At 38.0% G+C, this 27,511-nt stretch overlaps 1 protein-coding gene across 1 annotated transcript in view; it reads right to left on the reverse strand.

Annotated features, from left to right (window-relative positions):
- Positions 1–24,155, reverse strand: part of LEMD3 (LEM domain containing 3) — a 67,668-nt gene extending 43,513 nt beyond the window's left edge. The window contains exon 1 of the mRNA XM_060113439.1: positions 22,594–24,155. Coding sequence (XP_059969422.1) covers positions 22,594–24,139 — 1,546 coding nt within the window. The 5' untranslated portion in view covers positions 24,140–24,155. The remainder of the gene's footprint in view (positions 1–22,593) is intronic.
- Between the last annotated feature and the right edge of the window lie 3,356 nt (positions 24,156–27,511).

The raw sequence follows: 27,511 nt of genomic DNA on the forward strand, positions 1-27,511 counted from the left end.
ATAAAATAAAATGGTAGGGGAGGAAAAGTATAAAAAAACAAAACGATAAATATTCATTGGTGGTGCTAAAATCGTATCAGAGAACTGGTAAAAGGTCACTTCAATTCCTAGATACAGTAGGTTAAACCCCAATTTTAAAAGCTGCAGCTTATTGTACAAGAAAACAATTTTTCTTCCTTACAAATCAGTCTAAATTCTTAAAATGAAAACTGAAAAAGAAAATTTCCTCTTCTTTTACAAAAAACTAGAAGAGTTACTGTAGCATAAGGGTTTTTTTGTTTTGTTTTGTTTTAGAAAGACCTGGCTATTATAGTCTTAGTTTTAAAAATTCATATAATTTACATTTACAAATATGAATTTGTCTTTTTTACTAAAATAGTGTCATAAAGTTGGCAGATAGGGAAGTAGCCAAAATGTAGGAGCCTGTGTCTAGTAATTTTTAAAAAGTAAATGTTTGACAAACATTCACAATTATTTTCTAACACGCTTAACCTACTGAGTTGGAGATAATTCATCTACCAATGATTTTACAAGACTGGCTTCATTTACCAAAAATAAAATTAATACTATCGGGTTGGCCAAAAGGTTCGTTCAGTTTTCTCATACGATGGCTCTAGCGGCTCTTAGTTGTCTTTAACTTCATTCGAAACAATTTTGTTAGATTGCATTGTGACAGCTGTCATATCAGTGTGCATTTAAAAAGAAACTTATGAAAATTGGTGAATTTTTGTGTAGCCATTTTTTTAAATATTGAAGATGGAAGAAAAAAGCAACATTTCCTGCATATTATGCTTTATTATTTCAAGAAAGGTAAAAATGCAACTGAAACGCAAAAAAAGATTTGTGCAGTATATGGAGAAGGTGCTGTGACTGATCGAACGTGGCAAAAGTGGTTTGCAAAGTTCTGAGCTGGAGGTTTCTCGCTGGACGATGCTCCACGGTCGGATAGACCAGTTGAAGTTGATAGTGATCAAATCGAGACATTAACTGAGAACAATCAATGTTACACCATGCGGGAGATAGCCCACATACTCAAAATATCCAAATCAAGCATTGAAAATCATTTGCACCAGCTTGGTTACGTTAATCTCTTTGATGTTTGGGTTCCACATAAGTTAAATGAAAAAAACCTTCTTGACTGAATTTCCGTATGCAGTTCTCTACTGAGTAATGAAAACATTCTGTTTTTAAAACAAATTGTGGTGGGCGATGAAAAGTGGATACTGTACAATAATGTGGAATGTTAGACATCGTGGGGCAGGCGAAATGAACCACCACCAACCACACCAAAGGCCAGTCTTCATCCAAAGAAGGTGATGTTGTGTATATGATGGGATTGGAAGGGAGTCCTCTATTATGAGCTCCTTCCAGAAAAACCAAACGATTAATTCTAACAAGTACTGCTCCCAGTTGGACCAACTCGACGAAAAGCAGCAAGAATTAGTCAACAGAAAATGCATAATCTTCCATCAGGATAACGCAAGACCAAATGTTTCTTTGATGACCAGACAAAACTGTTACAGCTTGGCTGGGAAGCTCTGATTCATCCGCCTATTCACCAGACATTGTACCTTCAGATTTCCATTTATTTCAGTCTTTACAAAATTCTCTTAATGGAAAAAATTTCAATTCCCCAGAAGACTGTAAAAGGCACCTGGAACAGTTCTTTGCTCAAAAAGATAAAAAGTTTTGGGAAGATGCAACTATGAAGATGCCTGAAAAATGGCAGAAGGTAGTGGAACAAAAGGGTGAATACATTGTTCAATAAAGTTCTTGGTGAAAATGAAAAATGTGTCTCTTATTTCCACTTAAAAACTGAAGGAACAAACTCAAAATGGATTAAAGACCTAAATGTAAGGCCGGACACTATAAAACTCTCAGAGGAAAACACAGGCAGAACACTCTATGACATAAATCACAGCAAGATCCTTTTTGACCCACCTCCTAGAGTAATAGAAATAAAATCAAAAATAAACAAATGGGACCTAATGAAACTTAAAAGTGTTTGCACAGCAAAGGAACCGCTAAACAAGATGAAAAGACAACCCTCAGAATGGGAGAAAATATTTTCAAACGAAGCAACGGACAAAGGATTAATCTCCAAAATATACAAGCAGCTCATGCAGCTCAATATCAAAAGAACAAACAACCTAATCCAAAAATGGGCAGAAGACCTAAACAGACACTTCTCCAAAGAAGACATACAGATGGCCAAGAAGCACATGAAAAGCTGCTCAACATCACTAATCATCAGAGAAATGCAAATCAAAACTACAATGAGGTATCACCTCACACTGGTCAGAATGGCCATCATCAAAAAATCTAGAAACAACAGATGTTGGAGAGGGTGTGGAGAAAAGGGAACCCTCCTGCACTGTTGGTGGGAATGTCAATTGATACAGCCACTATGGAGAACAGTATGGAGGTTCCTTAAAAAACTAAAAATAGGGCTTCCCTAGTGGCGCAGTGGTTGAGAGTCCGCCTGCCGATGCAGGGGACACGGGTTCGTGCCCCGGTCCGGGAGGTTCCCACATGCTGTGGAGTGGCTGGGCTCGTGAGCCATGGCCGCTGAGCCTGCGCGTCCGGAGCCTGTGCTCCGCATCAGGAGAGGCCACAACAGTGAGAGGCCCACGTACCGCAAAAAAAAATTAAAAAAATAAAATAACTAAAAATAGAACTACCATATGACCCAGCAATCCCACTACTGGGCATATACCCTGAGAAAACCATAATTCCAAAAGAGTCATGTACCACAATGTTCACTGCAGCACTATTTACAATAGCCAGGACATGGAAGCAACCTCAATGTCCATTGACAGATAAATGGATAAAGAAGATGTGGCACATATATACAAAGGAATACTACTCAGCCATAAAAAGGAACGAAATTGAGTTATTTGTAATGAGGAGGATGGACCTAGAGTCTGTCATACAGAGTGAAGTAAGTCAGAGAGAGAAAAACAAATACCGTATGCTAACGCACATATATGGAATCTAAAAAAAACGGTACTGATCAACCTAGTGTCAGGGCAGGAATAAAGACGCAGATGTAGACAACGGACTTGAGGACACAGGTGGGGAAGGGGAAGCTGGGATGAAGTGAGAGAGTAGCACTGACACTACCAAACGTCAAATGGACGGCTAGTGGGAAGTTGCTGCATAGCACAGGGAGATCAGCCCGATGCTTTGTGACGACCTAGAGGAGTGGGATAGGGAGGGTGGGAGGGAGGCTCATGAGGGAGGGGATATGGGGATATATGTCTACATATAGTTGATTCATTTTGTTGTACAGCAGAAACTAACACAACATTGTAAAGCAATTATACTCCAATAAAGATATTAAAAAAAAATACCTGAAGGAACTTTTTGGGCACTCCAATAAATTAGCAAATTAGATCACTAGCAAATCAAAATATCAAAATATTACATTTAAAAGACTTTAATGAGTCAGTCTATTCCTTCTAAAAATTAATCCTATCTTAATAGAGCATCCATAACTCAAAGAATATATGATAGAGTTACTGATTCCTGAATCTGACTAGCAAATAAAAGTGAAGTTCCCATTCAAAAAATGTTTACTCCAAAAGAAGACTTAGACTTTAATATCAACAGCTTACTCTAAAATAAACTATAAAGATAATAATGAATTTCTCCCCACGTCAACAAACATACATACACACACACCCTTAGTCTCATCGGCTCAAAACCAGAGGGAAATGATTAGGCTGCTGCCTCCATCTAATTTCATCAGCCAAAGACACTCCTGCAGTTTATCCAATATTGGAAAGAAAGGCAGTATAAGAACACATTCAAATAAAGACAAAGCAATATGTCTGCTTAAATTATGGGAGCTTTTTTTTTTTTTTTTTTTTTGCTGTACGCGGGCCTCCCACTGTTGTGGCCTCTCCCATTGCGGAGCACAGGCTCCGGACGCGCAGGCTCAGCAGCCATGGCTCACAGGCCCAGCCGCTCCATGGCATGTGGGATCTTCCCGGACCGGGGCACGAACCCGTGTCCCCTGCATCGGCAGGCGGACTCTCAACCACTGCGCCACCAGGGAAGCCCTATGGGAGCTTTATACTGCCCAAGGTCCAAAAGTTTGAGTGATCTGCTTTTTCAGTACTTTCATAGTTTCTTCTTGAAAACTATTTTGCATATATGTCAGTTAAAGAATTATACTACTGCAAGGTGACAAATGAATAGAAAAATAAAAGTAAGTCAACCCACAAAGGTTAGAAACAAACCTATAAATAATAGCAAGCATCTGTGCAACAGGTATCTTGGCACCCAAAGGAATTTATGCTAATGCAATGCTGCAGTTTATTAAACACGGTGACAGCTCACTGCATTAAGAGATTTTAAACATTAACTGTTATACACTAGAGACTAGCTATAACACTTCCTCAAGGTTTACATTGCCAAGAATACAAAAGAAACTGTGTTATAAAGAGGGCTGTTCTGAAAGAATATTGCTAAAAGAGAATTTAGAGATCCAAAAGGGATCTGTGATACACCGTGCAACCCATCTCCAGCACAATACAATAAAGAAACATGCATTTCCCATAGAATTAAATTCATGAGGTCTTCTACTTAGTAACATTCTCAATTACAATGTGTGTGTTTACCATTTTAAATGACTAGAGATAAACACTACCACCACTTTAGTTTTGTGTAGCAGAGACATTATGCAAATGAGATAACTGGAGACAGAAAAGCTACAGTTCAATGAAAAGGTGAACAGAAATGAAAAAAACAAAAACAAAAAAAAGACAGTAGTTCTTATTCCATTCATCAAACAGGGATAAGGAGCATAGCTCTGATAAAAGGGAAAAAGGCGTTATATGCATAGAGAAAGAACAGAGATTAAAGTATGGCCAAAACTAACATATAAACTGAATATGGAGCTAAAAGAAAAAAATATATATATATCCCTAACATTGACTTTGTGAGCAACAAGCTTAAAAGTTACATCTTGACTTTTAGCCATGGAAGAAACCAGACAGAAATGAAAAGTCATTTGGGGAATAGAGGAATTTATCATTAGGTTAAAAAAAACAAAAACAACATATTGGGTAAAACAAATATAAGCAGTTACGACATGTGGTAAACTAGGCTAAATGAGACTTTTTTATTGGTTAAAATATATTATATGAAACCTTAAGAGTAAAACCCATGCTTCCACATGAACACAATGAACAGAAAGTACAACATATGCTGGAATCATCAGATTTTCACCTAATGTCTACTTCTAACTTCTACTTGTAGCAGAAAGAGACAATAGGAATAAATGTGTGTGAACAAATACTTAAGGGGGAAAAAATGCATGCACTTCCCCACAACTGTAACTCTGTTACAGTCAATAGGCATGTGCCCTAGACAAAGCCTGAGATGGGAGATGCGATATTGCCATTCCCTCAGCTGCTCTCAATTTCCACGTGGCTCTCATAACTAAGAATACTTCAAACACTGAGTATGATTCTAATGTTTAAAGATGTACTATGTTCCTTAGTGCTCCATCAGGTACTAAAACGGTCTATTCTTACACTGGATGGGGGGGAAAAATTTGGCCTTCTTGAGAGATCACACGGCAGCCTCTATATCTAGGGGACTTTTCAACAGCAGTTTTGAACACACAAATTTTCCTTTATGCTCTGATTTCAAAAACCTAACTTCATAGAACTACTATATACTAGAGCTGGAAATTTGAACCTGTCAGTAACAAAACAATTTTCTGAACCAAGTAAATAAAACTGATGCTCTCATACCCATCTAGTAAACTTCAAGGTATCTTAAGATTCCCATATTATGACTAATTTTAAGCTTATTTCCCCACATACCATCTCTTATTTGTTAAATTCTCTTCAACAAATATTTTTGAACAATCAAAAACCAGGTGCTAAGGAAGACAAAGATGAAAACTCATACTACCTTCCCCAGAGCAGCTGACAGTGCAATGATTCTCACTATTTTGGAGGATCAGAGACCCTTGAGAAATGGATAAAATCTATGGACCCTATCCCCAGAAAAGTGAATACACTTTCAAAAATTTGCGTAAAATTTCAAGGAGTTACTGTTCACCTGGAGGCCATTTATGGCTTCTTTAAGATTCAGGGACTACTGAGGTTAAGAACTCCTGGTCTAGTAGAATGTAAGACTTTTTTGGGGGGTGGTGAGGATAATTCCAAAGGAAATCAAAAACCAAAAACAGGAGATGATACAGAATCATGTAGAGAGTATAGTACAGGGACAAAGATCCCATACCGGAAGTCAGATTATCGGTATTCAAATCTTGGTTCTACTACTTACTGACTTTAGACAAGTTTCTCCTAAACCTCAGTTTCCTCATCTAAAGGGAATGCTAATAATACCTGGCTCTCAGGATTGTTTTAAGAATTAAGTGAAATAATTGCATGCAAAATTCAGGACAGTGCCAAGACAGAGGCACACACACAAGTACAGACCCAGAGCTCCTTGAGATGAATTGATTTCCTAAAGTCTTTACAGTACTAGCCCACACACATCCTCAGAGTAAACCCTCAGTTTCTTAAGACTGTCTTTATGTCCAAAAGAGCCCAACTAAAACATCATCTTCTCTCAAATGCCACTGCACAAAGTAGCTAGTGACTTCTAAAAGTCCTTTAAACTCTAAGGTGATCGTATATGGCAAAAATGTTGGCTTTATCTACTTTTATTTATTCAGTGTAACCTTCCTTCTTCCTTTCCCCAGAACCAGAATTTATTAACAAAAATAGCCAAAAAAAAAAAAAAAAAAGTATGGCAACAACCCTGTAGTAAACTGGTAGAAAAAAAGTCTTGTAAATTAAAGCACAAGATAACATATTTATTTACATTCATATTATGTCTGCTCTAGTTAGCAAACTGACTTGCCAGAATTTTGATTTACTACTTTAAGCTGTTTTTTTCCCAAATTGTACATCCTACTATAGGCTATTTAATCTTGCTTTTTAAACATCAAAATTCATACACTATGGATTTACAAAATCCATTACAAAATTTATTACCAAAAAAGAATTTTAAAGAAGATAGGAAGTGTTTGCTTAAAAAATAAAATAAGCAGTCTAAACCAACCCAACAGAATGTTGTATTCCTATTTTTTTTTAATGTATTTGGACTGATATTCCGCCTACAACAAAATTCAGGCAAGGACACTGAATCACTCTAGTTTCTCTCATTTTCTAACTCAAATATTACAGAATTTTTTTTAAAGGTACTAAATATTTTCAAAGTAATTGGATGATTATCCTTTTTCCTTCTTGGATGACACAGTATTAATATAATTTAAAACTTTAATAAATTAATTTCAACCTAGTATAATCTTTAAACTTTAAAACACAAATTAAATTTTTTAAATTTAAATAAAACTTTCCACTAAGTAATGCTTACTTCTGAAGTTAAGTCATTTAGATGAATGAAAAATATCTTTTCACACTGAAAGGCAGTGAGGTAAAATGGAAAAAAAAAACCTCTCTGGAGCAAGGAATACTTGTTCCAAAGTTTATGACTTGTGACCTTAGGCAAGTCACCCTCTCTGAGACTCTATCTAGTAAACTAACATAAAATGGGATGTTTTGTGACTATGCATACCAATATGGGGAGGAAAGAGATGAATAAATCTTAGCTTTTTTTTCTTTTCCCAATCCTCGCATGAAATTAAAAAATAGACGGCACTCAGTTTACAAAATAACACAATATACCACTACTCCATTCCTCATTTGTCTCTGCCATGGAGGTACTGAGAAGAAATGACAGAGTTCTCAGAAAATCTGTGAGTTAGAAAGAGATGAAATGGAAGACCCCAAGGCAAGGCTCCCTGCCAAAAACCTTCTTGTAATACCTGAATTTTACACTAAATGCCAAAAATTTCACTAATCAGAGAGAGAAGCTGGGTTAACAAAGATCCTGTATTTAAAGTGCAATCACCTCTGAGAAGATTAAAGGGCTTTTACCAGTTGGCAGGTTGGTCAGTCAGTCATTTAAAACATTACAACTGATTTCCCAACATTCACTATGATTGTCTTGAAAACAAATTCTAAAATATAACCAGTATATACAATTTCCTTATAGCATGCTTTAAGCAGTGTTTCTTCACTTTTTAAGTAAAAGGACTTCTTCATTTATATCAAGATGTTCAGATCCCCAAAGTAGTATTTTTAGTATTCACATACTAAGAAAATATGACAAAATTCTACCATGAATATGTAATTTTTTTGTATTCTAATCATATCAGTATTGATACGTAGTTGAAAAATAATAGAACAATATGAGAAGGGCAAATCATTTGTTAGGTCCTCAGACAATACCTTGTAATGGGTGGTGTTCCCAAAATGTTTTCAGCACATAAGTTGAGCACTATGGACCTAACTTCTAACTGAAAAAAGTAGGCAACCCAACTAACTATACATATAAAGATGAAGGATGATTTAGGGAAGCTGGGTTAAGTTCTGATTCCATATTGGCTCAATCCTCACTAAAGATAATCACATTATCAAATTTTGTCATAAAATCACATCATTTTTATTATCAGAATTCTATAATATTGTGAATTAATTCAATCAAATGGATTTCTCTATAATTTAGCTAAAAGTATCTGAACTGAGAAAATAAAGAGTTCCAATTTGGTAAAAGGGGAAGAGGGAATGCGAGAGAGAAATGCAGTATAGTACAATGGTTAGGGGATGAGCTTTCAAATCATACTGCCACAGTTCAACCAACAACATAACGCCACAACTCCCCTCTCTGACCTATAACCTTGGACAGCGTGATTAGCCTAATCTTTCATTACAGATTCTTCATTTATCAAATCATGTAAAAAATGCTTAAGACTTAAATGCTTAAGTGTAAACATTTATGTTTATACTTGCCAAGCACCCAGTAAGTGGACTTACTATTTATTATAGAGCATTATACAACATGAAATAAGTCAGACAGAGAAAGACAAATTCTATACAATCTCACTTGTATGTGGAATCTAAAAAAAAACACAAACTTGTACAAACAGAGCAGACTGGTGGCAGCCAGAGGTGGGGGGTAGGGAGGTGGGTGAAATGGGTGAAGGTGGTCAAAAGGTACAAATTTCCAGTTATAAGATGAATAAGTCCTGGGGATGTAATGTACAGTGTGGTGACTATTTAACAATACTGTACTGTATAAATGAAAGCTGCTAAGAGAGTAGGTCTTAAAAGTTCTTGTTACAAGAATATAACTATATATGGTGATGGATGTTAACTAAACTTATTGTGGAATCATTTCACAAAACATACATATATCAAATCATTACGTAGTACACCTTAAACTAACACAATGTTATACGTCAATTATATCTCAATTTCTTTAAAAAAGGAAAAAATTTGAAGTACTGAGCACTTAGATGTTTAACCAAGATCACAGCAGAACACCAAGAAGCTTAGGCCAGCATAAGAACAGGAATTAAGAGACAGAAAAGTATAAGAAGAGAAAACATAAAAAGCCAAAAATAAACTTGCTTCCTCCTAATCCAGCTCCCACAGAACATGACCCACACTCTGAGGACCTAAAACTTATACCAATACTATACTAGTACTAAGACAGGATATGTTTTTTTTTAATTGAAGTATGGTTGCTATACAATATAAGCTACAGGTGTACAATACAGTGATTCACAATTTTTAAAGGCTATACTCCATTTACAGTTATAAAACACTGGCTATGTTCCCTGTGTTGTACAATATATCCTTGTAGCTTATTTTAGACAAAATAGTTTGTACCTCTTAATCCCCCACCTCTACGTTGCCCCTCTTCCCTTTCCTCTCCACTGGTAACCATTAGTTTGTTCACTATAACTGTGAGTCTGCTTTTTTCTTATATTCACTAATTTGTTGTATTTTTTAGAATCCACATATAAGTAATATCATAGAGTATTTGTCTTTCTCTAACTGATTTCACTTAGCATAATACCCTCCAAGTCCATTCACGTTGTTGTAAATATCAAAATTTCATTATTGTTTATGGCTGAGTAGCATTCCATTGTATATATACATATATGCCACACCCTCTTTATCCATTTATCTGTTGATGGACACTTAGGTTGCTTATCTTGGCAATTATAAATAATGCTGCTGTGAACATTAGAGCGCATGTATCTTTTTGAATTAGTGTTTTTAAAATAGGATATGGTTTTAAATAGGCTTCTATGGGCTAGCCTGGGAACTCAGAAACAGTGTAGTTAGATATGTTCCAAGTTCAAACAACTATTTTACACATGATCTGGAAGATAACCATTCAAAAATTAAGGACTGTCCATTTTTTTCTTTTAGAAGTAAACAGCTTGTCTTTGTGAGCAAACATTGTCTATGAATCTAAATGTAATTCAAAGAAATTACTCAAATTCATTAATGTTGTTAAGTATAAATCCATCATAAAATAACACCATGCAAAAGAACTGAGATAATTTTTATAATTCAAAGAGCATGATGAATAAGATCATCCCAAAATCTTTCTCAAAGTGAGGTACTGAAACCTTAAAAATTTTTTTTACTACAACAAGTTATATTAGTCATCCTGTTTTCATTTTTCTCAATAGTAGCTGACTTTTCCCTTATCTCCCCAAAGAGTCATGTGCCAGAATCAAAAGGTCATCCCTCCCTCCTACATGTCTACTTTGAAGAGCTATACAAAGCAGTTTACAACAGGACATGGTGAAAAGAATATAAAGGAATATTCCCAATTAGAAATATAAGTAAGAATTTAGGGGATACCTCTTCCACTTTAACCTAAAAATGCTCTGTATTTATATTTTAAAATAAGGACTAATTAAATCAAAAGTCACTGCAGTGAATCAAAAATAACTGAGCAGTGGAAGAACTAAATCTCATTCACCAACCTGCCTTAGGTAAGTGGCCATGCTTTAAAACAGTGCAATACAATGAAAAGGACAAGAATTTTAGGGTCAGACTTGGTTTTAAATCCCTGCTCTCCTACAGACTAGACCTTAAATAAATTAACATCTCTTATACATCACTGTATTTATAAAATGAGAAGAGTAAAATCTGCATCATGGAGTTACTATAAAGATTAACTGAAAATATTATAGAGAACACAAGGCAAGGCACATTGTAAGATTCAAAATCAGTAGCTGTTAGATCTCATTAAATCAACAATATAACTCCATAACTCAGGGCAGTCTAGAGCTGCGCTATCCTATATAGTAGCCACTAGCCACATGTGGCCACTGAGCACTTGAAATTTAGCTAGTCTGATTTGAGACAGGCTGTAGGTATAAAATAGAATGTTAGTACAAAAAAAGAATGTAAAATATCTCAATAATTTTTAAACTGATTATGTTGAAATGATAATATTCTAGATTACCAGATTAAGTAAAATCTATTATTAAAGTTAACTTCACCTGTTTCTTTTTACATTTTAATATGGCTACTGGAAAAACTAAAATTACACATGTGGTTTATATTTCTATTAGACAGCTCTGGTCTGAAACCACATCTTTGATACAATTTCAAATGCAAAATGAGATGAAAATTTTATTATGTGCTTCATATGAATTATCTAGGAGACTGAAGATCCTAATGTACTTTAAATTCCTTATAATTTAATTAGCATGATTTTAATGTTTATCAAATTCATTTTATTATTTCATCCCCCCCAATTTCTTGATTACCCCCATTCAATCTATTGCCTATTCATGGGGACACACCTCACCTTCCCACTTTACCAATAATAGTACTCAAGGTATTTTACAAACTGGATGAAGAACAGCATGTGACAGGCCATTCTCTATCAGCTGCAAGTACTGTCTGTCCTTAGATAATGTTAACAGAAGACTCATCCATATTCCTAAGAAATGTTTTTCTGTCTCAAATTCACTGCTATATTTTGGATTAAAGCAATGTATCCCATCTCTGTCTTTCCTATCAGCAAGTCTACCTTCTAGCAGTCCAGGAGGCTAAAATCTAGTTTCAAATTGTGCTTCATAATCTATTACATTAATATAACTGCAAAGACAGAAAATTCTTTTTCAGCACCTAGAGATAAGGCACTAACTAGGTAATGTAAAAAGATGATTCCTTTTATCTGCTCAGACAACTTGAGAGAAAGTTTTTAAAAATACCGGTAAGAACTATAAATTTAACCAACTCTTCCATTACTTATTAACATTACGGACAGGACATGTCATAGTGCTGAACATGTGCTGCTTAAATTAAACTAATATAGCTGGGAAATTCTTACAGCATTAAAAATATACATTTATACATCACTTCTAATTTCTCCAAAGCATTTCCATAAACATTATCACATCAGTTCCCTACAAAAGTCACTGGCTGGAAGTAAGAGCTGATTTTACTATCCCCTCATCTGACAGATGCAAAAACCAAAGCCCAGAGGTCACAAGCGATTTACCTGCCCAAATAAAGTTAGTAGGTGAGAAAAGATACATAGGAAAATCTACGGCTTCCCAGTGGCTAAGACTGTGGACCCTTAGTCAGATCATGGGTTCAATTGCTGGCTTTAAAACTTAGTAGCTGTGGGATCTTAAGATAAGTCACACCTAACCCTATTCCCTCTATATTTCAGTTTTCTCATGGAGATAATATTAATAGTTTCCCTCATGGAAATTAATATAAAGGTGCTCACACATAGAAAGTTCTCAATAAATGCTTTTATCATTTAAGGCTTTGGAATCTAAAAGAAGGGACATTTAAAGATGATTTTCTTATCTTAAAAAACAAAGTAAGTCTTTTGTCATAAGCATAAGAACATTTCTAGAACATCTTAAACCACAATCATAAACATTTCAAATTGATAATATTTTCATTTTTGACAAATTCATTCTTCATGTCTCTTCCTTTTTTGCTCTTAAATTACTTCTAAAATCCTGTAAGAAATGAAACTATTTCTTTTGTAGTAAACTTTATCATAGGGCATACTCAAATTTGCAGAAACTAATTTTTAAAGTCATGTTTCCAGAGTCACAATAGACAAATCTGAAACAATGTTGCACAGTAACCAAATCTCAGTTCTGAAGGCTAGCTAGTGCATTTTAGGAGAAAGAAGAGAATGGGGGTGCTGGGAGGGAGAGGGAGGCGGTGTGCTGGGGAAACAGTATCCCTCCTACAATTCTAAAAAGTATATACTCATCTTCTGGTATCACATAGTAGGCGCTCAATAAATCATTTATGAGTGAGTAAATGGATGAATGAACAGGAGAACTAAATCAAGCAAGAAAGCATTTGTGTTACTGTAGTAGGCGTCCTTCTAAACCCAGAAGTCATTACCAAGGTTGACCAAGATTCTAAGCCATAGCCCAGGGACTGGAAGAAACAAATATGCTAAGATTTCCTCCTGCTAATTAATTTCAATGACCCTTTTTATATGTGTTTAAAAAATTATACCTAGGTTGACATGTATACACTGATGTGTATGAAATGGATGACTAATAAGAAAAAATAAATAAATAAAAAATAAATTAACATTAAAAAAAATTATACCTAGGTAAATTCCTACAGAGCAAAAGCTTCCTTTATAAGTATAAAGTGCTTTCAAGAATTAGCCACAATCAGCAAATTCCTTTTGTACATATATACACACATAAAAGGGGTCTCTAACTGCAAAACAAAATTGATGTACTATGTGTTAAAATGCCCACTGCTCCTAAAGGATTTTTTTCCATTCATGTATATTCAGGACAGGAGAGCAATTGTTGGTGTATACTTAATCACTTATCACTCAACTTGCAGTTTTGCGCCCAGCCTTATTTTAAATGTTAGCTTGCCATTTGATATCAACATAATTATAAAGATGAATTTAGAAGTCATCTTGCAAAAACATTTTAAGCAAAAAACTATGGACATAGAGCAATAACTCTGCTACCCAGGCAAAACAAGTGGTATAATATTAAACTCTATACCTCTAGAAATAAAGAAAAAAAATTAAGATCTTGTAAAAATAATAATGACGGCTTCAATGTGACAGACTTATCCTATTTTGAGATATTACCTGTTGGTATAAATTTTTACAATCTTTTTAAAAAGCTAATTTCCTTAGAAATATATTTTCAAAAGAATGATGTAAAACATGTAAAATTTAACTATAAAATGTTAGATAAATAAATATTAAAACCTAAACACTTCCTTCCTGGTCAACTCTTGTTCTGTTTTGTTTTTTAAGATATATATATATATATATATATATATATATATATATATATATATATACACACAAATATATATTATCTATCTATCTATCTATCTATTTATTTATTTATTTGGCTGTGTTGGGTCTTCATTGCTGTGCACGGGCTTTCTCTAGTTGTGGCAAGTAGGGGCTATTCTTCATTATGGTGCATGGGCTTCTCATTGTGGTGGCTTCTCATGTCGCGGAGCATGGGCTCTAGGAGTGCGGGCTTCAGTAGTTGCAGCATGCGGCCTCAGTAGCTGCAGCACACGGGCTCAGTAGTTGCAGCATGTGGGCTCTAGGGAACACGGGCTTCAGTAGTTGTGGCACTTGGGCTCTGTAGTTGCAGTGCACGGGCTGAGTTGCTCTGCGGCATGTTCAACTCTTGTTTAAAAATTATTTTTGACAGTGATGCTAATAAGGAATATTAATTAGATCAAATTTTACGTAATTTTTTTTAACTATCACTTGTGTGATTCAGGTTAAAATATGCATTAATAAAATAGCAAAATCCAAATATACTGCTACTGTTTCACTTTAAAATCTGTTAAAAATAAATTCTGAGTATGAAAGCCAAAATATAAAGTTATGAGAAAATTAAAAAAGTAAAGTTATGAGACAATACGTTATAATAATTTCTACAATTAGTATTGTGCTGGATTCCCAAATTAAATAGTAGCAATTTTTAGTGTATAATAAATTAATACAGGATTAGAATAAAGATATACCATTAGTAATATGCTTTTCGTAAAGAAGTTACTACTACTTGCTTACCATATATTTTACAGATTTCCAAAAGTTTAAGGTATACTTCATTTTTCATTTATTTATTTACTTATTTAATTTTTGGCTGCATTGGATCTTCGTTGCTGCGCATGGGCTTTCTCTGGTTGCGGCGAGCGGGGGCTACTCTTTGTTGCAGTGCACAGGCTTCTCACTGTGGTGGCTTCTCTTGTTGCAGAGCGTGGGCTCTAGGCTCGCAGGCTTCAGTAGTTGCGGCACGTGGGCTCTAGAGCACAGGCTCAGTAGTTGTGGCGCACGTGCTTAGGTGCTCCGCAGCATGTGGGATCTTCCCAGACCAGGGCTCAAACCCGTGTCCCCTGCATTGGCAGGAGGATTCTTAACCACTGCGCCAGCAGGGAAGTCCAAGGTATACTTCATTTTTATACTCTTATAAACTAAATATCTCTTTGCACTGACGTTATAACCCCTTTGCTCTGAGGTTCCTTTTATTTATACAAAATATTTTTCAGATAGGTAAATATATAGAATGATTAGTGAGCAAGGAGAAGCTATTTTAAAACTTCATAACTCTACTGAGGAATCATAAAAATATCTAATTTTTTAAAACATCCCTGAAATTACAGAATGCTTCATTCCCACTGAAACAAATATACGCATAGGGAAAATACATTCAAAGCTTTTTTAAAAGGTGCAAAAAAAGGGAGAACAAATATACTAAAAGATTTTTACATCTTGAAAATGAACAATGGAAAACCTAAGTTTTAAAGTGGTAATGTAGGGGACTCCTCTGGTGGTCCAGTGGTTAAGACTCCGTGCTTCCAACAAGGGGGCGCGGGTTCGATCCCTAGTCAGGGAATGCCGTGTGGCCAAAAAATAAAAATAAAATAATTTTTAAAAATTTTAATTAAAAAATGGTAATGCTAATCAGAGGACCACTATCCCCACCAGTTTTGAGACTATGCAAATCTTTAAAAAATTAGAAATAGTATCATATGCCTTATAATTTTACATATTATATAATTTGTATATTATAGCAGACTGCCCTCCTCATATATCAATGAATTAATTAATCTAAAACCTTATAGAAGGATAAACAGTTCCACATGATTCCTAATCGTCAAGTGAGTACAAATTTGTACTTTCTTGTACTAACGTTGTTAGGTTTCAAAGATTATCCTTGGCACTTCTAGGATTTCATGCATTAAGCAGCTTCACCCATCTATATCTTTCATAATTTCCTAGATAATAATAATAGTGGAGAACATATACAGAGCCCTTATGTACTTGCACATATTAAAAGGCAATCTAGCAGGGTGCTTAAGTGCCACTATCTGAGTCCAAATACTGCCTCTGCACTCATGACCCTAGGCAAGTTATGTAACTTCTCTGTGTCTCAGTTTCTTTATCTATAAAATGGGATAAGTATCTGCCTCATGAAGATTACTTGACAATTATAACTGTTTAGGCTCAGTGCCTGGCACAAAGTGCTACATAAGGGTTAGCTGCTGTTATTATTATTCCTATGTGTCATGTGCTGAGTCGAGTACTTTACATGCATTATTTCATTTAATTCTCACTTAACTCTATTTTACAGATGAGAATATTGAGGTTTACAGGGGTTCAGCAACTTGCCTTTAATAAAAAAGCTAACAAGAGGAAGGGCCCAAATTCAAACCCAGGTTGCCTCTTCAATGATCCAAGCCCTGATATCTATGCCAATGTTTCAAACTAGGCTCCATGAATACACTCATAGGGAACTTACAAGTTTTCACTCTGATGATTTTTATTTTAAATTATGCTAGAGATAATTTTCAGATGAAAGACATTTTTACATAGTAGATTTTAATTTCTCAAATCATCAGACTGGGATATGCAATCCCCTGGTATTCCCAGGAATATTCTTAGAGGTCTAAGAAATTTTTTGTTCTTACAAAGTAGTCAACTTCTCACTCAGCTTTCATTCTTCAAGAATGAGGGCAAAAACTACTTTTCAAAATCCTTATGCCCATTTCATTACAGATTCAAAGTTTTGACCTTTTGGCTAGTCTAACTACTTAAAAAAGTAAAACTATAATTTTTTAAAAACTGTGGTACCTTTTGCAGCACTCAGTCTTGTCTTTAAGAACAAAACACCCACACGGAAAGAAGAAACAAATATTAAAAAGGTATCTATTCCTTTAGTAAACAGTACTTTACTTTCACATTAAGCATCAGTCTCTTATCTTTAATCCAGTTATATAACTAAAATAGCCTACAAGATATTGCTACTTGAATAACTCAAAAAATAAGTCCCAAATAAACTCATTTTCTCTATGCCACCTTCCCCCCAAAAAGATCCCTTTTCAACATCTCTATTTCCTGTCAATGGTATTACTGTTCTCTCAGTCATCCAGGCTCATGACCCTGTGGTCAAGAGAGAGAAATGAAAGATCCTGTGCTCTTTTCCAGTGTACTCAATTCCTCCTGTAGGAACATTACCTCAAGGAGCTGGTAATCTATCTGGCACAGTGGACATACACAATTATAAACATGAAATAAATGCTATGAAGGATGCATAAGATCTTCTTTGAGTAGAGAATGATGGGCCAAACTCTAGGGTAAAGAGGATAGGGAGACAGAGAAGACATCCAGAGGTGAGACTTTTAAGAACGAATAGCAGTTAATAGAGAGGAAGAAACAACCTGTACATGCACAAAGGCACAAAAATCTCAGTGACATATTCAGTGAACACCAAGTAGTGTTCCAGAAAGTTCCAGTTTTCCAGAAAGTAAAGTGTGATAACAGGGACTGCTAGGCTTCCCTGGTGGCGCAGTGGTTGAGAGTCCGCCTGCCGATGCAGAGGACACAGGTTTGTGCCCCGGTCCGGGAAGATCCCACATGCCGTGGAGTGGCTGGGCCTGTGAGCCATGGCTGCTGGGCCTGCGCATCCGGAGCCTGTGCTCCGCAACGGGAGAGGCCACAACAGTGAGAGGCCCGCGTACCGCAACAGGGACTGCTAAGAAATGAAGCTAGAAAGAGCAGGCATACTTAGATCATGAACAGTTTAGCCAAGGAGTTTACATTCTATCCAATGAGTAAGGGAAAACCATTGAGTAATTTTAAGCATGAATGAATTACTGCATTCTTGTTTTAGAAATATTGCTCTGACACTGAAAAACAGACGGGAAGAGCTACAGCCGAGAAGCACGGACAACTGTTAGAAGACTGCTAAAATCAGTTCAGGCAAGAGACTAGCCTAGAGCAGTGGGGAATGGAAAGAAATAGATTGAGTCAAAAGATAGGGAGCAGGTAAAACTACAGGATTTGGTAACAAGATAGACTGTGGTTTGAGGTTTCGTAGGAAGATGGAGGAAAGGAAGGAATCAAGGCAAATTCAAGGTTTTTAGCTTGAGCTCTGGGTGGATGGAAATGCCATTAACTAAAACAGGGAACAAAACAGGAGAAACAAGGTAAAAGGAAGTAAAGCTGATGAGTACAGATGGTGTTAGTACTTCTGGTACATCCAGAAGAAATTGTCTAATAAATGGTTAAGTCTAGAACCCAAAAGAGAAAAATTTAAGATGAAAATATAAAATTGGGAGGTATTAGCCAGTAGAGTGGATGAAACTGCCTAGGAAAACTGTATGAAAGGATAAGTGTTCCAGAGACCACCAATATTTAAAACACAGGCAGACAAATAAATGAAAAGTAGAAGAGAGTGGTGATACAGAAGTTTGGAAAGGAGAGAGTTTCACGAAGAAGGGAATTGTCAATGTATTGAATGTATCAAAGAGGTGAAGAGAAGAACTTTAAAGCTTCTCTCCGTTGGCAATTGAGTAACTGGTGACAGAGAGGTTACAGAGGAATGGATGGTAAAAAAAAAAAAAAAGCTAAACTAGACAGGGGTTGAGTGAATGGCAGGGGAGGAGAGAGTAATCTTGGCTGAGATAAGTCTAAGAGCGAGAGGAGAACAGAGGATTAAAGAACATTTTCAGGATGGCAGAGATTTTAGCATTTTTATAGGGCTAGAAAGGGACCAGTGAAATGTGAGATTTTTAAATTATGCCTTTGTACTTAAACTTACTATAAGGAAAGTTACCCATTATACAATACTAAGTGGAAAAAGAAATTGAAGAATATGTATAGTAGAATGTTACTTAAAATAAAATTCAGACTGTTTTATGCCTTTCACGTTACTATCATTACCTTGTGTTAGCAACTATCTGACATTCTTATTTGTTTAGCTGTCTATCTTCCCCCCTAGAATGTAAGCTCCATGAGAAGAGAGATTTCATTGCCTTGTTCTCCACATATTCCTGCTGCTTAAAATAGTGCTTGGCACATAGTAGGCACTCTACTGTTGAATGAAAATGTGTATGTGCACACACACATACATATATATGAATGCATGTATTTACATGAAAAGCATAAAGAAAGTTCTAATTTATTATTTGAACTTATTTATGCCAGGGGTGAGTGTGAGACTAGGAGGAGAGGTAAACAATACTGATTCATTTTTTGCTTCATAGATCTCTATTCAAATTTTCTACAAAAATCATGTCTTTTGTAATTGAAAAACAACTTTTAATAATGATCAGATGAGCCTAAGAAAGTTAATCTATTCTGCCTCTCTATTTTCTTTTGGTGGGTTGTCTTGATCTAATCTGACTGCAGGCTGATCCTTGAGCTGTTTTGGTAGGGCAGTTCAAAGTCAGAATCTTAAACCTTAGAGCTGGAAAGAACGTAGACATCATCAAAGCCAACCCCCTAGTTTTACAGATGAGAAAGCAGACACTCATAGTAATTTAATAAAAGGTAACTTAATTAATAAAATTAGGGTACTGATGAGAAGTTTTTAAAGAACAAATGATTAGGAACTATTTAAAAGGCTAATCTATTATATGCTATACATAATTTAAATGATAACTAATGAAAGCTTACTAAAGCTTACTCTCACATATAATCTACAATCTTCTGGTGAAATTATTACTCAAAGTAAAACTACTTCCTTAAGCACACTATTTGACCAATGAACCCTACAGTTAAGCACTGGCTAACCATTATAATATGACAAAGGATTCAGAATACATAAATATAGGGAGTGAAGTTATTCACCATTAGGTGTGCAAACTAACTGAACTAACAGGCACTTCTTTCTACCAGGATACACAATAGGTCAAGTATATATTACATTTAAGGATTCATCGCACTTTGACTCAAATATCTGTACCAATGTCTACAACGTGTATTTAATAGAATTTAATAAAAATTAAATTTTGAATAGGTAAGAAATACACTACTAAGTATTTACAGAAATGACTTAACTATTTCTCTTTACATATATACTGTAGTTTACCAGGAATATAACAAATTTTATCTAAACTTCTGAATATCACTTTGAACTTGCTTACAAACTATCTCATTTGATCCTCACAACAACCCCATAGACAGCCGAAATTATTACTCCCATTTAGTCTATAAGAATGAGGCTCAGAAGTTAACTTGACTAAGGTCATTTTGACAAGTCCTAGGACCCAGATCCTTTACCTCTCAGCCACTGTTCTTTCCATCACCCAAGCTACCTCATATTTACCATTTATTAAAGTGCAAACCACTTTATAATTTCCTTCCTTCCACAATGGTGGAGGTGGGGAGGGCAGGTACCTAAGCCCTAGCAATCCTATCCCTTTCTATTCCATTTGAAAGTTTAATACGTAAGAGAATATTAGCCATTCCTCTTAAGAGTGACAAGAAAGATGTGACAAGTCACCTTAGTTGAGACCTGTGCACATCAGTAATTCTGTATGAAATCCTACCAAGTATTCAATTATTTTCTTAATTCTAATAAAAGTATCCTCTTATTTAGAAAGCTCTCTATAAACAATACCCAAAGTAGTATGGGCTTAACATTTGAAAAAAAATCTGAAACCAAATCTTAGTCCTATCACTCACTAGCTGTTCAACTGTGGGTACATTTCTTAACTTCTTTGAGTCTCACTGTCCTCATCTCTAGAGTGACGATGACACCATCTACCTCTGTGAGTTGGGCAGATTGAGTGATAATATGTGCAAAGCCTTTAGTTCTTAGAAAAGGGCCAGAACACACCAGGTTCTGTTGGAGAAACAAACATGCAGGAAGGCACTGCTCATGGGTAATGTCATTTATGTGAACTTTACTACTGTAACTTCTAGTGTGACCTTATTTCTTGTCTCTCTCCAATATCTGGGGCAGGATACAATATATCACTCTTGCTCCCAGGGTACCAATTTCAGCCCTCTTCTAAATCCTTCTAAATCCTCTAGTTAAGGAATATCATAATCTATTATTTGACTATCTTAGAATTGGCCATACCAAACCAAAGCTTACACTATTTTCACTCCACTCTTTAAGTCTGCTAACTGCATCATTCACTATTTTGAAATAAAATAAGAGTAAGCCAATTTTATAAATACAAATCATGATACAGTGAATTCATGTTGGGTGAAAAGGGCAGGAAGTTTCAGGGGGCAGGGGGAGGGGAGAAGGACCTAACATTGAGAAATTATGTATTCAGCAGTCCATCATGCACTAAATTTACTTTCTCTCTTTTAATCTTCCCAGGCATCATTCTAATCAAGATTAGCATCGTTTTACAGATTTTGCAAGGGAAGCTTAAACTCTGGCTCACTCCCCCTTGCTCAAGGTACTATAACCTACAGGAAGGCTCTTGCTCAACTCAAGGCCTTTCTTCCTCCTCTTGTAATCTCTGCCCAGAATGCTCTCCTGTCCCCTACAAGGCCGTCGCCTTCTCCTGCTTCAGGGCTCACTTCAAATAGTTCCTACTCTACCTCTAAAGTTGAATACACCAATTACTCCATCCTTATTTCCTTCATAGAGCACAAAACCATCAGTATTCATCTTCTTCCTGTGTTGAAGGACAGCACAGATGATGCTGGCTTAATGAATGAGTGAACACACCTGCCTACAGACATTTAGCAAGTAAAAGGCAGGGCCTGGAGACCAATCCAGATTAATCTAACTGCAAACCCCTGCAGTTCCCTACCACTATTTTTTTTCACTGGTGGAAGGGGAGGTGCTTCGGGCTGGGAAATCAATGTAGAGGTATGCCTTCCTACTTTCTATCTGTATTCATTCACTTTAAAAAAATTACACAACTACCTACACATATACTTAATACTACAAAACATTTAACCAGAATTTCAAGAGATCTTACACTGACTTTTAGAACCACAACTCAATTTGGGAAAACAAAAACAAACAAACAAAAAACCCACTGCATATGATGCCCCTGAACAATCAAAACATCTCCAAACTGTTGAGTAATTGGATTGGCATCTCCACATATGGTTATTTAAGGCCAAAAGAAAATTTAAGTCACATGTATAAATAAATGCATTTTACTAACAGACTTGCTTGTAATATTTTGTTCTTTTATAAGATGTTCTGAATTTCCCAATACTTCATACAGAAAAATCTTAAAACCAGCCATCGGATTATCATTCTTATCATGGTAATCATGTTCTTTCTTAAAGAAAGATGATACGAATGCACTCTATCTGTTGTGTTTCACTATTAAACCATGTTCTTGCAGACAGAAGTCACCTCGGGTAAAACGCCCAGTGCGGTGAGAGCCGACCACTAACAACATTCCCTTTGTTGCCTTCCCCACGGGGTTTAATACTTACTGCTAAGTCCTCCATCCTCGGAGACTCCTGTCCCTCTCATTCCTAGGTAAGTCAGTCCCAATATGAGGAAAAATAGGCAGGCAGCAGTTAAGAGAAACATCGACAAGTAGTGGGCACTGAAACCCCCAGTTGGGGACACCTCCTCCCCTTTAAATTGCTGAAGAAGTTCCTCCTCAGGTTCGGAAAGCTTCGGTTTGTTATATGTGTTCTTCAGGTAGGTATGATTGGAGCCCGTATGATTGGAGTGATTGATCCTGAGTGAACTAGAGGCGGCCACCGCCGCACTGGGAGGGAGGCTGTTGGAAAATATCCTGGGGGAGTCCACGCCGAAGGCCACACCGCCGATATGATTATTGGTTTTAAGAAGGGAGCCTGTGGACGAATCCAAGGTTGAGTCCACGTCCGCGAGCGGTGGCTGCAGGAGAGGGGCTAGTTTCTTAGCGTTAACGCGGTATCTAGGAATGGGGCTGGAGTCCGGGGGATCAAACCCTCCTCCCTGCTCCGCCGCCGCCGCCGACGACGACTCTTCGACGTTTCGGCTCTTGTCTAGACACCCGGCGGCCGCCGCCCTGTCATTCATCGGGATTCCTCCCCCTCCCTGAACTGAGGTCTCCAGTCGGCCGCCGGCCGATTTCGCAGGCAGGAGAGAGAGAGGCTTACTATGGCCCCGCCTGGGCCGATGCCGGGAAAGGGAGTCGTCCTTCAATACCTGTCGGCTGGAGGCCACGTCGTCGTCCTCCTCTTCTTCCGAGTCCGAATAGTTCTCCCGGCAGCTGTATGGGAGAAGCCGGCTGCCATTCACGGTCCGGCCGGACCACAGCGGCTCCTCGGCCTCCGGGTCCCTATCCTCGCCGTCCTCTCCCTCCTGCTCCCCGTCGTCCGCCGCCCCATCTCTCCCCGACGGGCTCTGCAGCTCGGCAGCCGCCGGCCTCCTGGTCCCCCACCACGAGTGGGGCTTCCTCCGCTCGGCCGAGTTGCTGTTAGTCACCTCGCTAGAGGCCAGGGGCGCCGACGTCGGTTTGAGCCCGCGATACTGGAGCGGAGCCCGGTCTTTCCTCCCGCCGCCGCCGCTGCTGCCGCCGCCGCCGGCCTGGTCCCGGGGACTGGCCTCCACGTCCGACTCGTCCGAGCTGAAGCCCAGCAGTACTTTGCTGCCAGCCGTGGGGACGGCCGAGGAGACCCCGGGCCCTCCCAAGGGGCTCTCCGGGCCAGAAGCCGAGATCCGGCCCAGGCCCCCAGGAGTCCGTAAGTAGGAGAGGTCGCCTGAGACCTGCCGGACCCCCATCCCCACGGCCGCCGCCGCTGCTCCCGCGGCGGCGACCGTGGCGGTTGCCGTGTTATTGTTATTACTGTTCCGCGTCTTGGTGCTGCGACCCCCGGACCGGTGCTGCTGCTGCTCTTCCTCTCGAAGCTTCTTCAGCTTCTTGAGGTAGACCGGGCGGGTGCTCTCCGTCACTGGGCCAGGAGATAGGCCGTAACGGCGGAGCTGAGAGAAAAGCTCCTCATCCGAGAGCTGTTGAGGCGCTGAAGCCGCTGCTGCCGCCATTTTCTCTCCAGGGTGTTTTACAAGCTCCGCGCTACCGGAAGTGACGCGCCGCCCTAGACCCTGAACTAGACCGGACTGCGTCGCCCTCCCAAGCGCCACTGGCGCCTTGGCCAATGGGAGGCGCGGGAGGAGCTCACCTGAGCGGGAAAGGGCCACCTGAGTCGCGCGCGGCAGAGACTTCTGCGCTTTCACCTCGGGGTGCCAGCGCCTTCTTCCCCTCCCATTCTGCCACCTTCTCCGGCTGTTCTCCGCCCTGCCCTTCGCAGCGCCTCTCCCGGGAACTGCCTCTTGCCAAACCACACCTTGACCTCTTCTTCCCAGGTTCCTGCCACCGGGCAGTAATATTGAAGGGAAAACTGAAGTTCATGGCAGTGGTTTTCTTTCATCTTGATTACCGCTGCCAAGGGGAGCTTAGAGACTTAAAGAAATCTTGATGGCCAGACGACTGGTAATTTCCCTGACTCCTGGTTCCCTCTTTTCGCTTTGTCTTTCCGACTGACTTACCAAAAAAAAAAGTGAGTTACTCTCGCTGCTCATTTGAGAAGCCTCTCCTCTAACATTCCAAGGAAAAGATAGAGTAAGCCAGCCCCTATACAGTTTTCTTGAAGAGTAATGGCTATTCGTTCCCTAGTTAGTTGTAAGGTATTATCGTTTTTCCCCTTTTAAAATCTGATAACCTTGATAGGTCGTTGTTTTTGGAATTGAAAGAGCCAATCACATTATATGACTGAAAAAAAAGAGAACGTGCCATCCTGCTTATTTCCTTCTTAAGACCTTTCCAACCTATAGTTATTTATTTATTTATTGTTAATGAGTATTTTTATGCATTTGTTTTCCTATTTTTTAATTTATTTATTGTCTTATCCCTTTGAACTGTAAGCTTTATGAGCAGAGGAACCTTGCTTCACCCCTTTAGTGCCTGACACTTCAGGAACGTTCAGTAAACGTTTGTTGAACTAATTAATGAATTGCAAAGCTAGGATAGTGTGAGATGAATATTTTGACATGGGAGTAGTGACAGATGAAGAGGAGAAACCTTCACACACAGTCAAAAAAACAGAAACGATTAAGACCTGGATATCCAACCCCCTCATTTATAGACTAGGAAATGAATCTCAGATGAAGTTTTCCCAGTTTGGTACAGATTGCTCATTTATAGACTGGGAAATGAATCTCAGATGAAATTTTCCCAGTTTGGTAAAAATCGCTTCCCTTTTCCTCCAACACTGGCAGAGCTGACGCTTCTTGAATACTTAAACCCTAGCAGCTACATGGCAGCACCTAGCACAATATCTGGCACGCTATGATAATTTTTGTCAAATAAATTATTTTGCCCTATTACATTATACACACCTGAATGGAAAAATATGTTCGTCAAAAGCATAGATACTAGCTTTTCAACATCCTGAATCCAACAGCAGAATAATACTCAGTAACCTGAACTTTTGACTTTTGACTTTTCTTAGCAAAAGCTTGCTGTCTCCTCAAAAATACTCTTACGTGGATGGGCACTTCCTTGTCCTTTATCAGAGGACTTTAAAATCTACAAATATTCCTGAATTCTAGGACTGTTAAGTACTTTAAAAAGTGCTTGACATAGAAAATTTTAGCCACTACGATGATAATGACCCCAAATTTATTACCATAATTGTCTGGGTGGGGAATCAAATGATTACAAACGTATTAGACCTGTGTCTCAGGATAGCAGAGGAGTTAAGCTGTGAGTCTGAAGTTAAGCAAAACTGGATGGGGACCCAGCCCTGTCGCTTACTTTCAACATTTGTTCCACACCCTACTGGCTCTCCAGGTAGGAATCATAGAAGTCAGCCTCTGATTTTCAGAAATCTTTTGATATCCTATAAGGATTTGCAGACCATTTATATTTCTGCCTGTGACTTAGGGCAAGTTATTTAATCTTTCTGAGCCTTAGTTTCTATATAAACAAAAGAGAGATGATGAACCTTTCTCAGAAGGCTTTTTTTTTTTTTTTTTTTTTTTTTTTTGCGGTACGCGGGCCTCTCACTGTTGTGGCCTCTCCCGCTGCGGAGCACAGGCTCCAGACGCGTAGGCTCAGCGGCCATGGCTCACGGGCCTAGCCGCTCCACGGCATGTGGGATCTTCCCGGACCGGGGCACGAACCTGTGTCCCCTGCATCGGCAGGCAGACTCTCAACCACTGTGCCACCAGGGAAGCCCAAGAAGGCTATTTTAAGGATTAAATGAGAATATGTCTGCATAATTCTAAGCACCACACCTAACACACAATGTACATTTAAATGTTAGCCAGTAATGTACAGCTAAGCATTGTGTGTGTGTTTGGTAGCATGGCTTCTGAGAGAGAACTCCATGTAACAGCAGTTAAGGAAAATACCACTGCACAGACAGAAGTAGAAATGGTGAACCTTTGCCCAAGGCATCAAATAATCACATTTAGTAATTAATGAAGACAAAGGGGTTTGGCGACCATAGTTGTTTTTGCCCTTGGGGGCAGAAAGATTTGGAATGAACTAGGAACCAAAGGTCTGGAGTCTCCAAGTTATGGGACTTAGGGAAAATCTTAGGTTCTCAGAACCTCAATTTATTCTTTTCTAAAATGCTGATAATATTGTCTATCCTTCTTGGGCACACAATTAATATTCAATAAGTATCTGTTAAGAAGAATGAATGAATGTATGTGAAAATTCTGTTCAAATACATTGTTTACATGCTAGGTATTATAGCCAGATAGTCACAACGATGAAAACTACAATTGGTATAAACTTTATACTTTACAAAAAGATTTTATATACATGGTCTCATGGAGTCTACAAGAAACCTTTTCTCCTTAAAGATACTGAGGGCATGATTTATTGCATGGAACTATGTGGGCTTATAATTACTCTTTGAGTGTTTGAGCAGGTCTTATACTTTCTCAGGAGAACCTTCACTGACTCAGCACTGTCACTACCTGCTTCCAAAGTTCTCCTCATTTACCAGTGGATCTTACTCCTGTTTCCAGATTGGCTAACTTTTAAAGCACAAGCCTCTAAATTAGCAACCTGCACCCATGGTCTACAGGGAATGCAATCTCAAACTCACTCCTGCTCTACAGCTTTCAAAATTTTGACTAAGGGAAACATTTATGAAGGATTATAGCAGGATAGGCAGTCTATCTCTTCCTCTATATGTTTTTAATATTATCTCTGCCTTAAGCCTGCTGGTCAGAGACCAGTGAAGCTTGGGCCACATTGCTAACACCATACTCCCCCTGGTTCCCAGTTAAAATACCTATTGCCATACTTCCCTTCATAGTCAGGACATCAGCCTTTATTGAAGGACCTTCTAAAGAATGATATGACACTCAGCATTATGTTCAGAGATATTGTTAAGTGTT

The sequence above is a fragment of the Mesoplodon densirostris genome, chromosome 11 (genome assembly GCF_025265405.1).
Source record: "Mesoplodon densirostris isolate mMesDen1 chromosome 11, mMesDen1 primary haplotype, whole genome shotgun sequence".
In the NCBI taxonomy this organism is placed as follows: domain Eukaryota; kingdom Metazoa; phylum Chordata; class Mammalia; order Artiodactyla; family Ziphiidae; genus Mesoplodon; species Mesoplodon densirostris.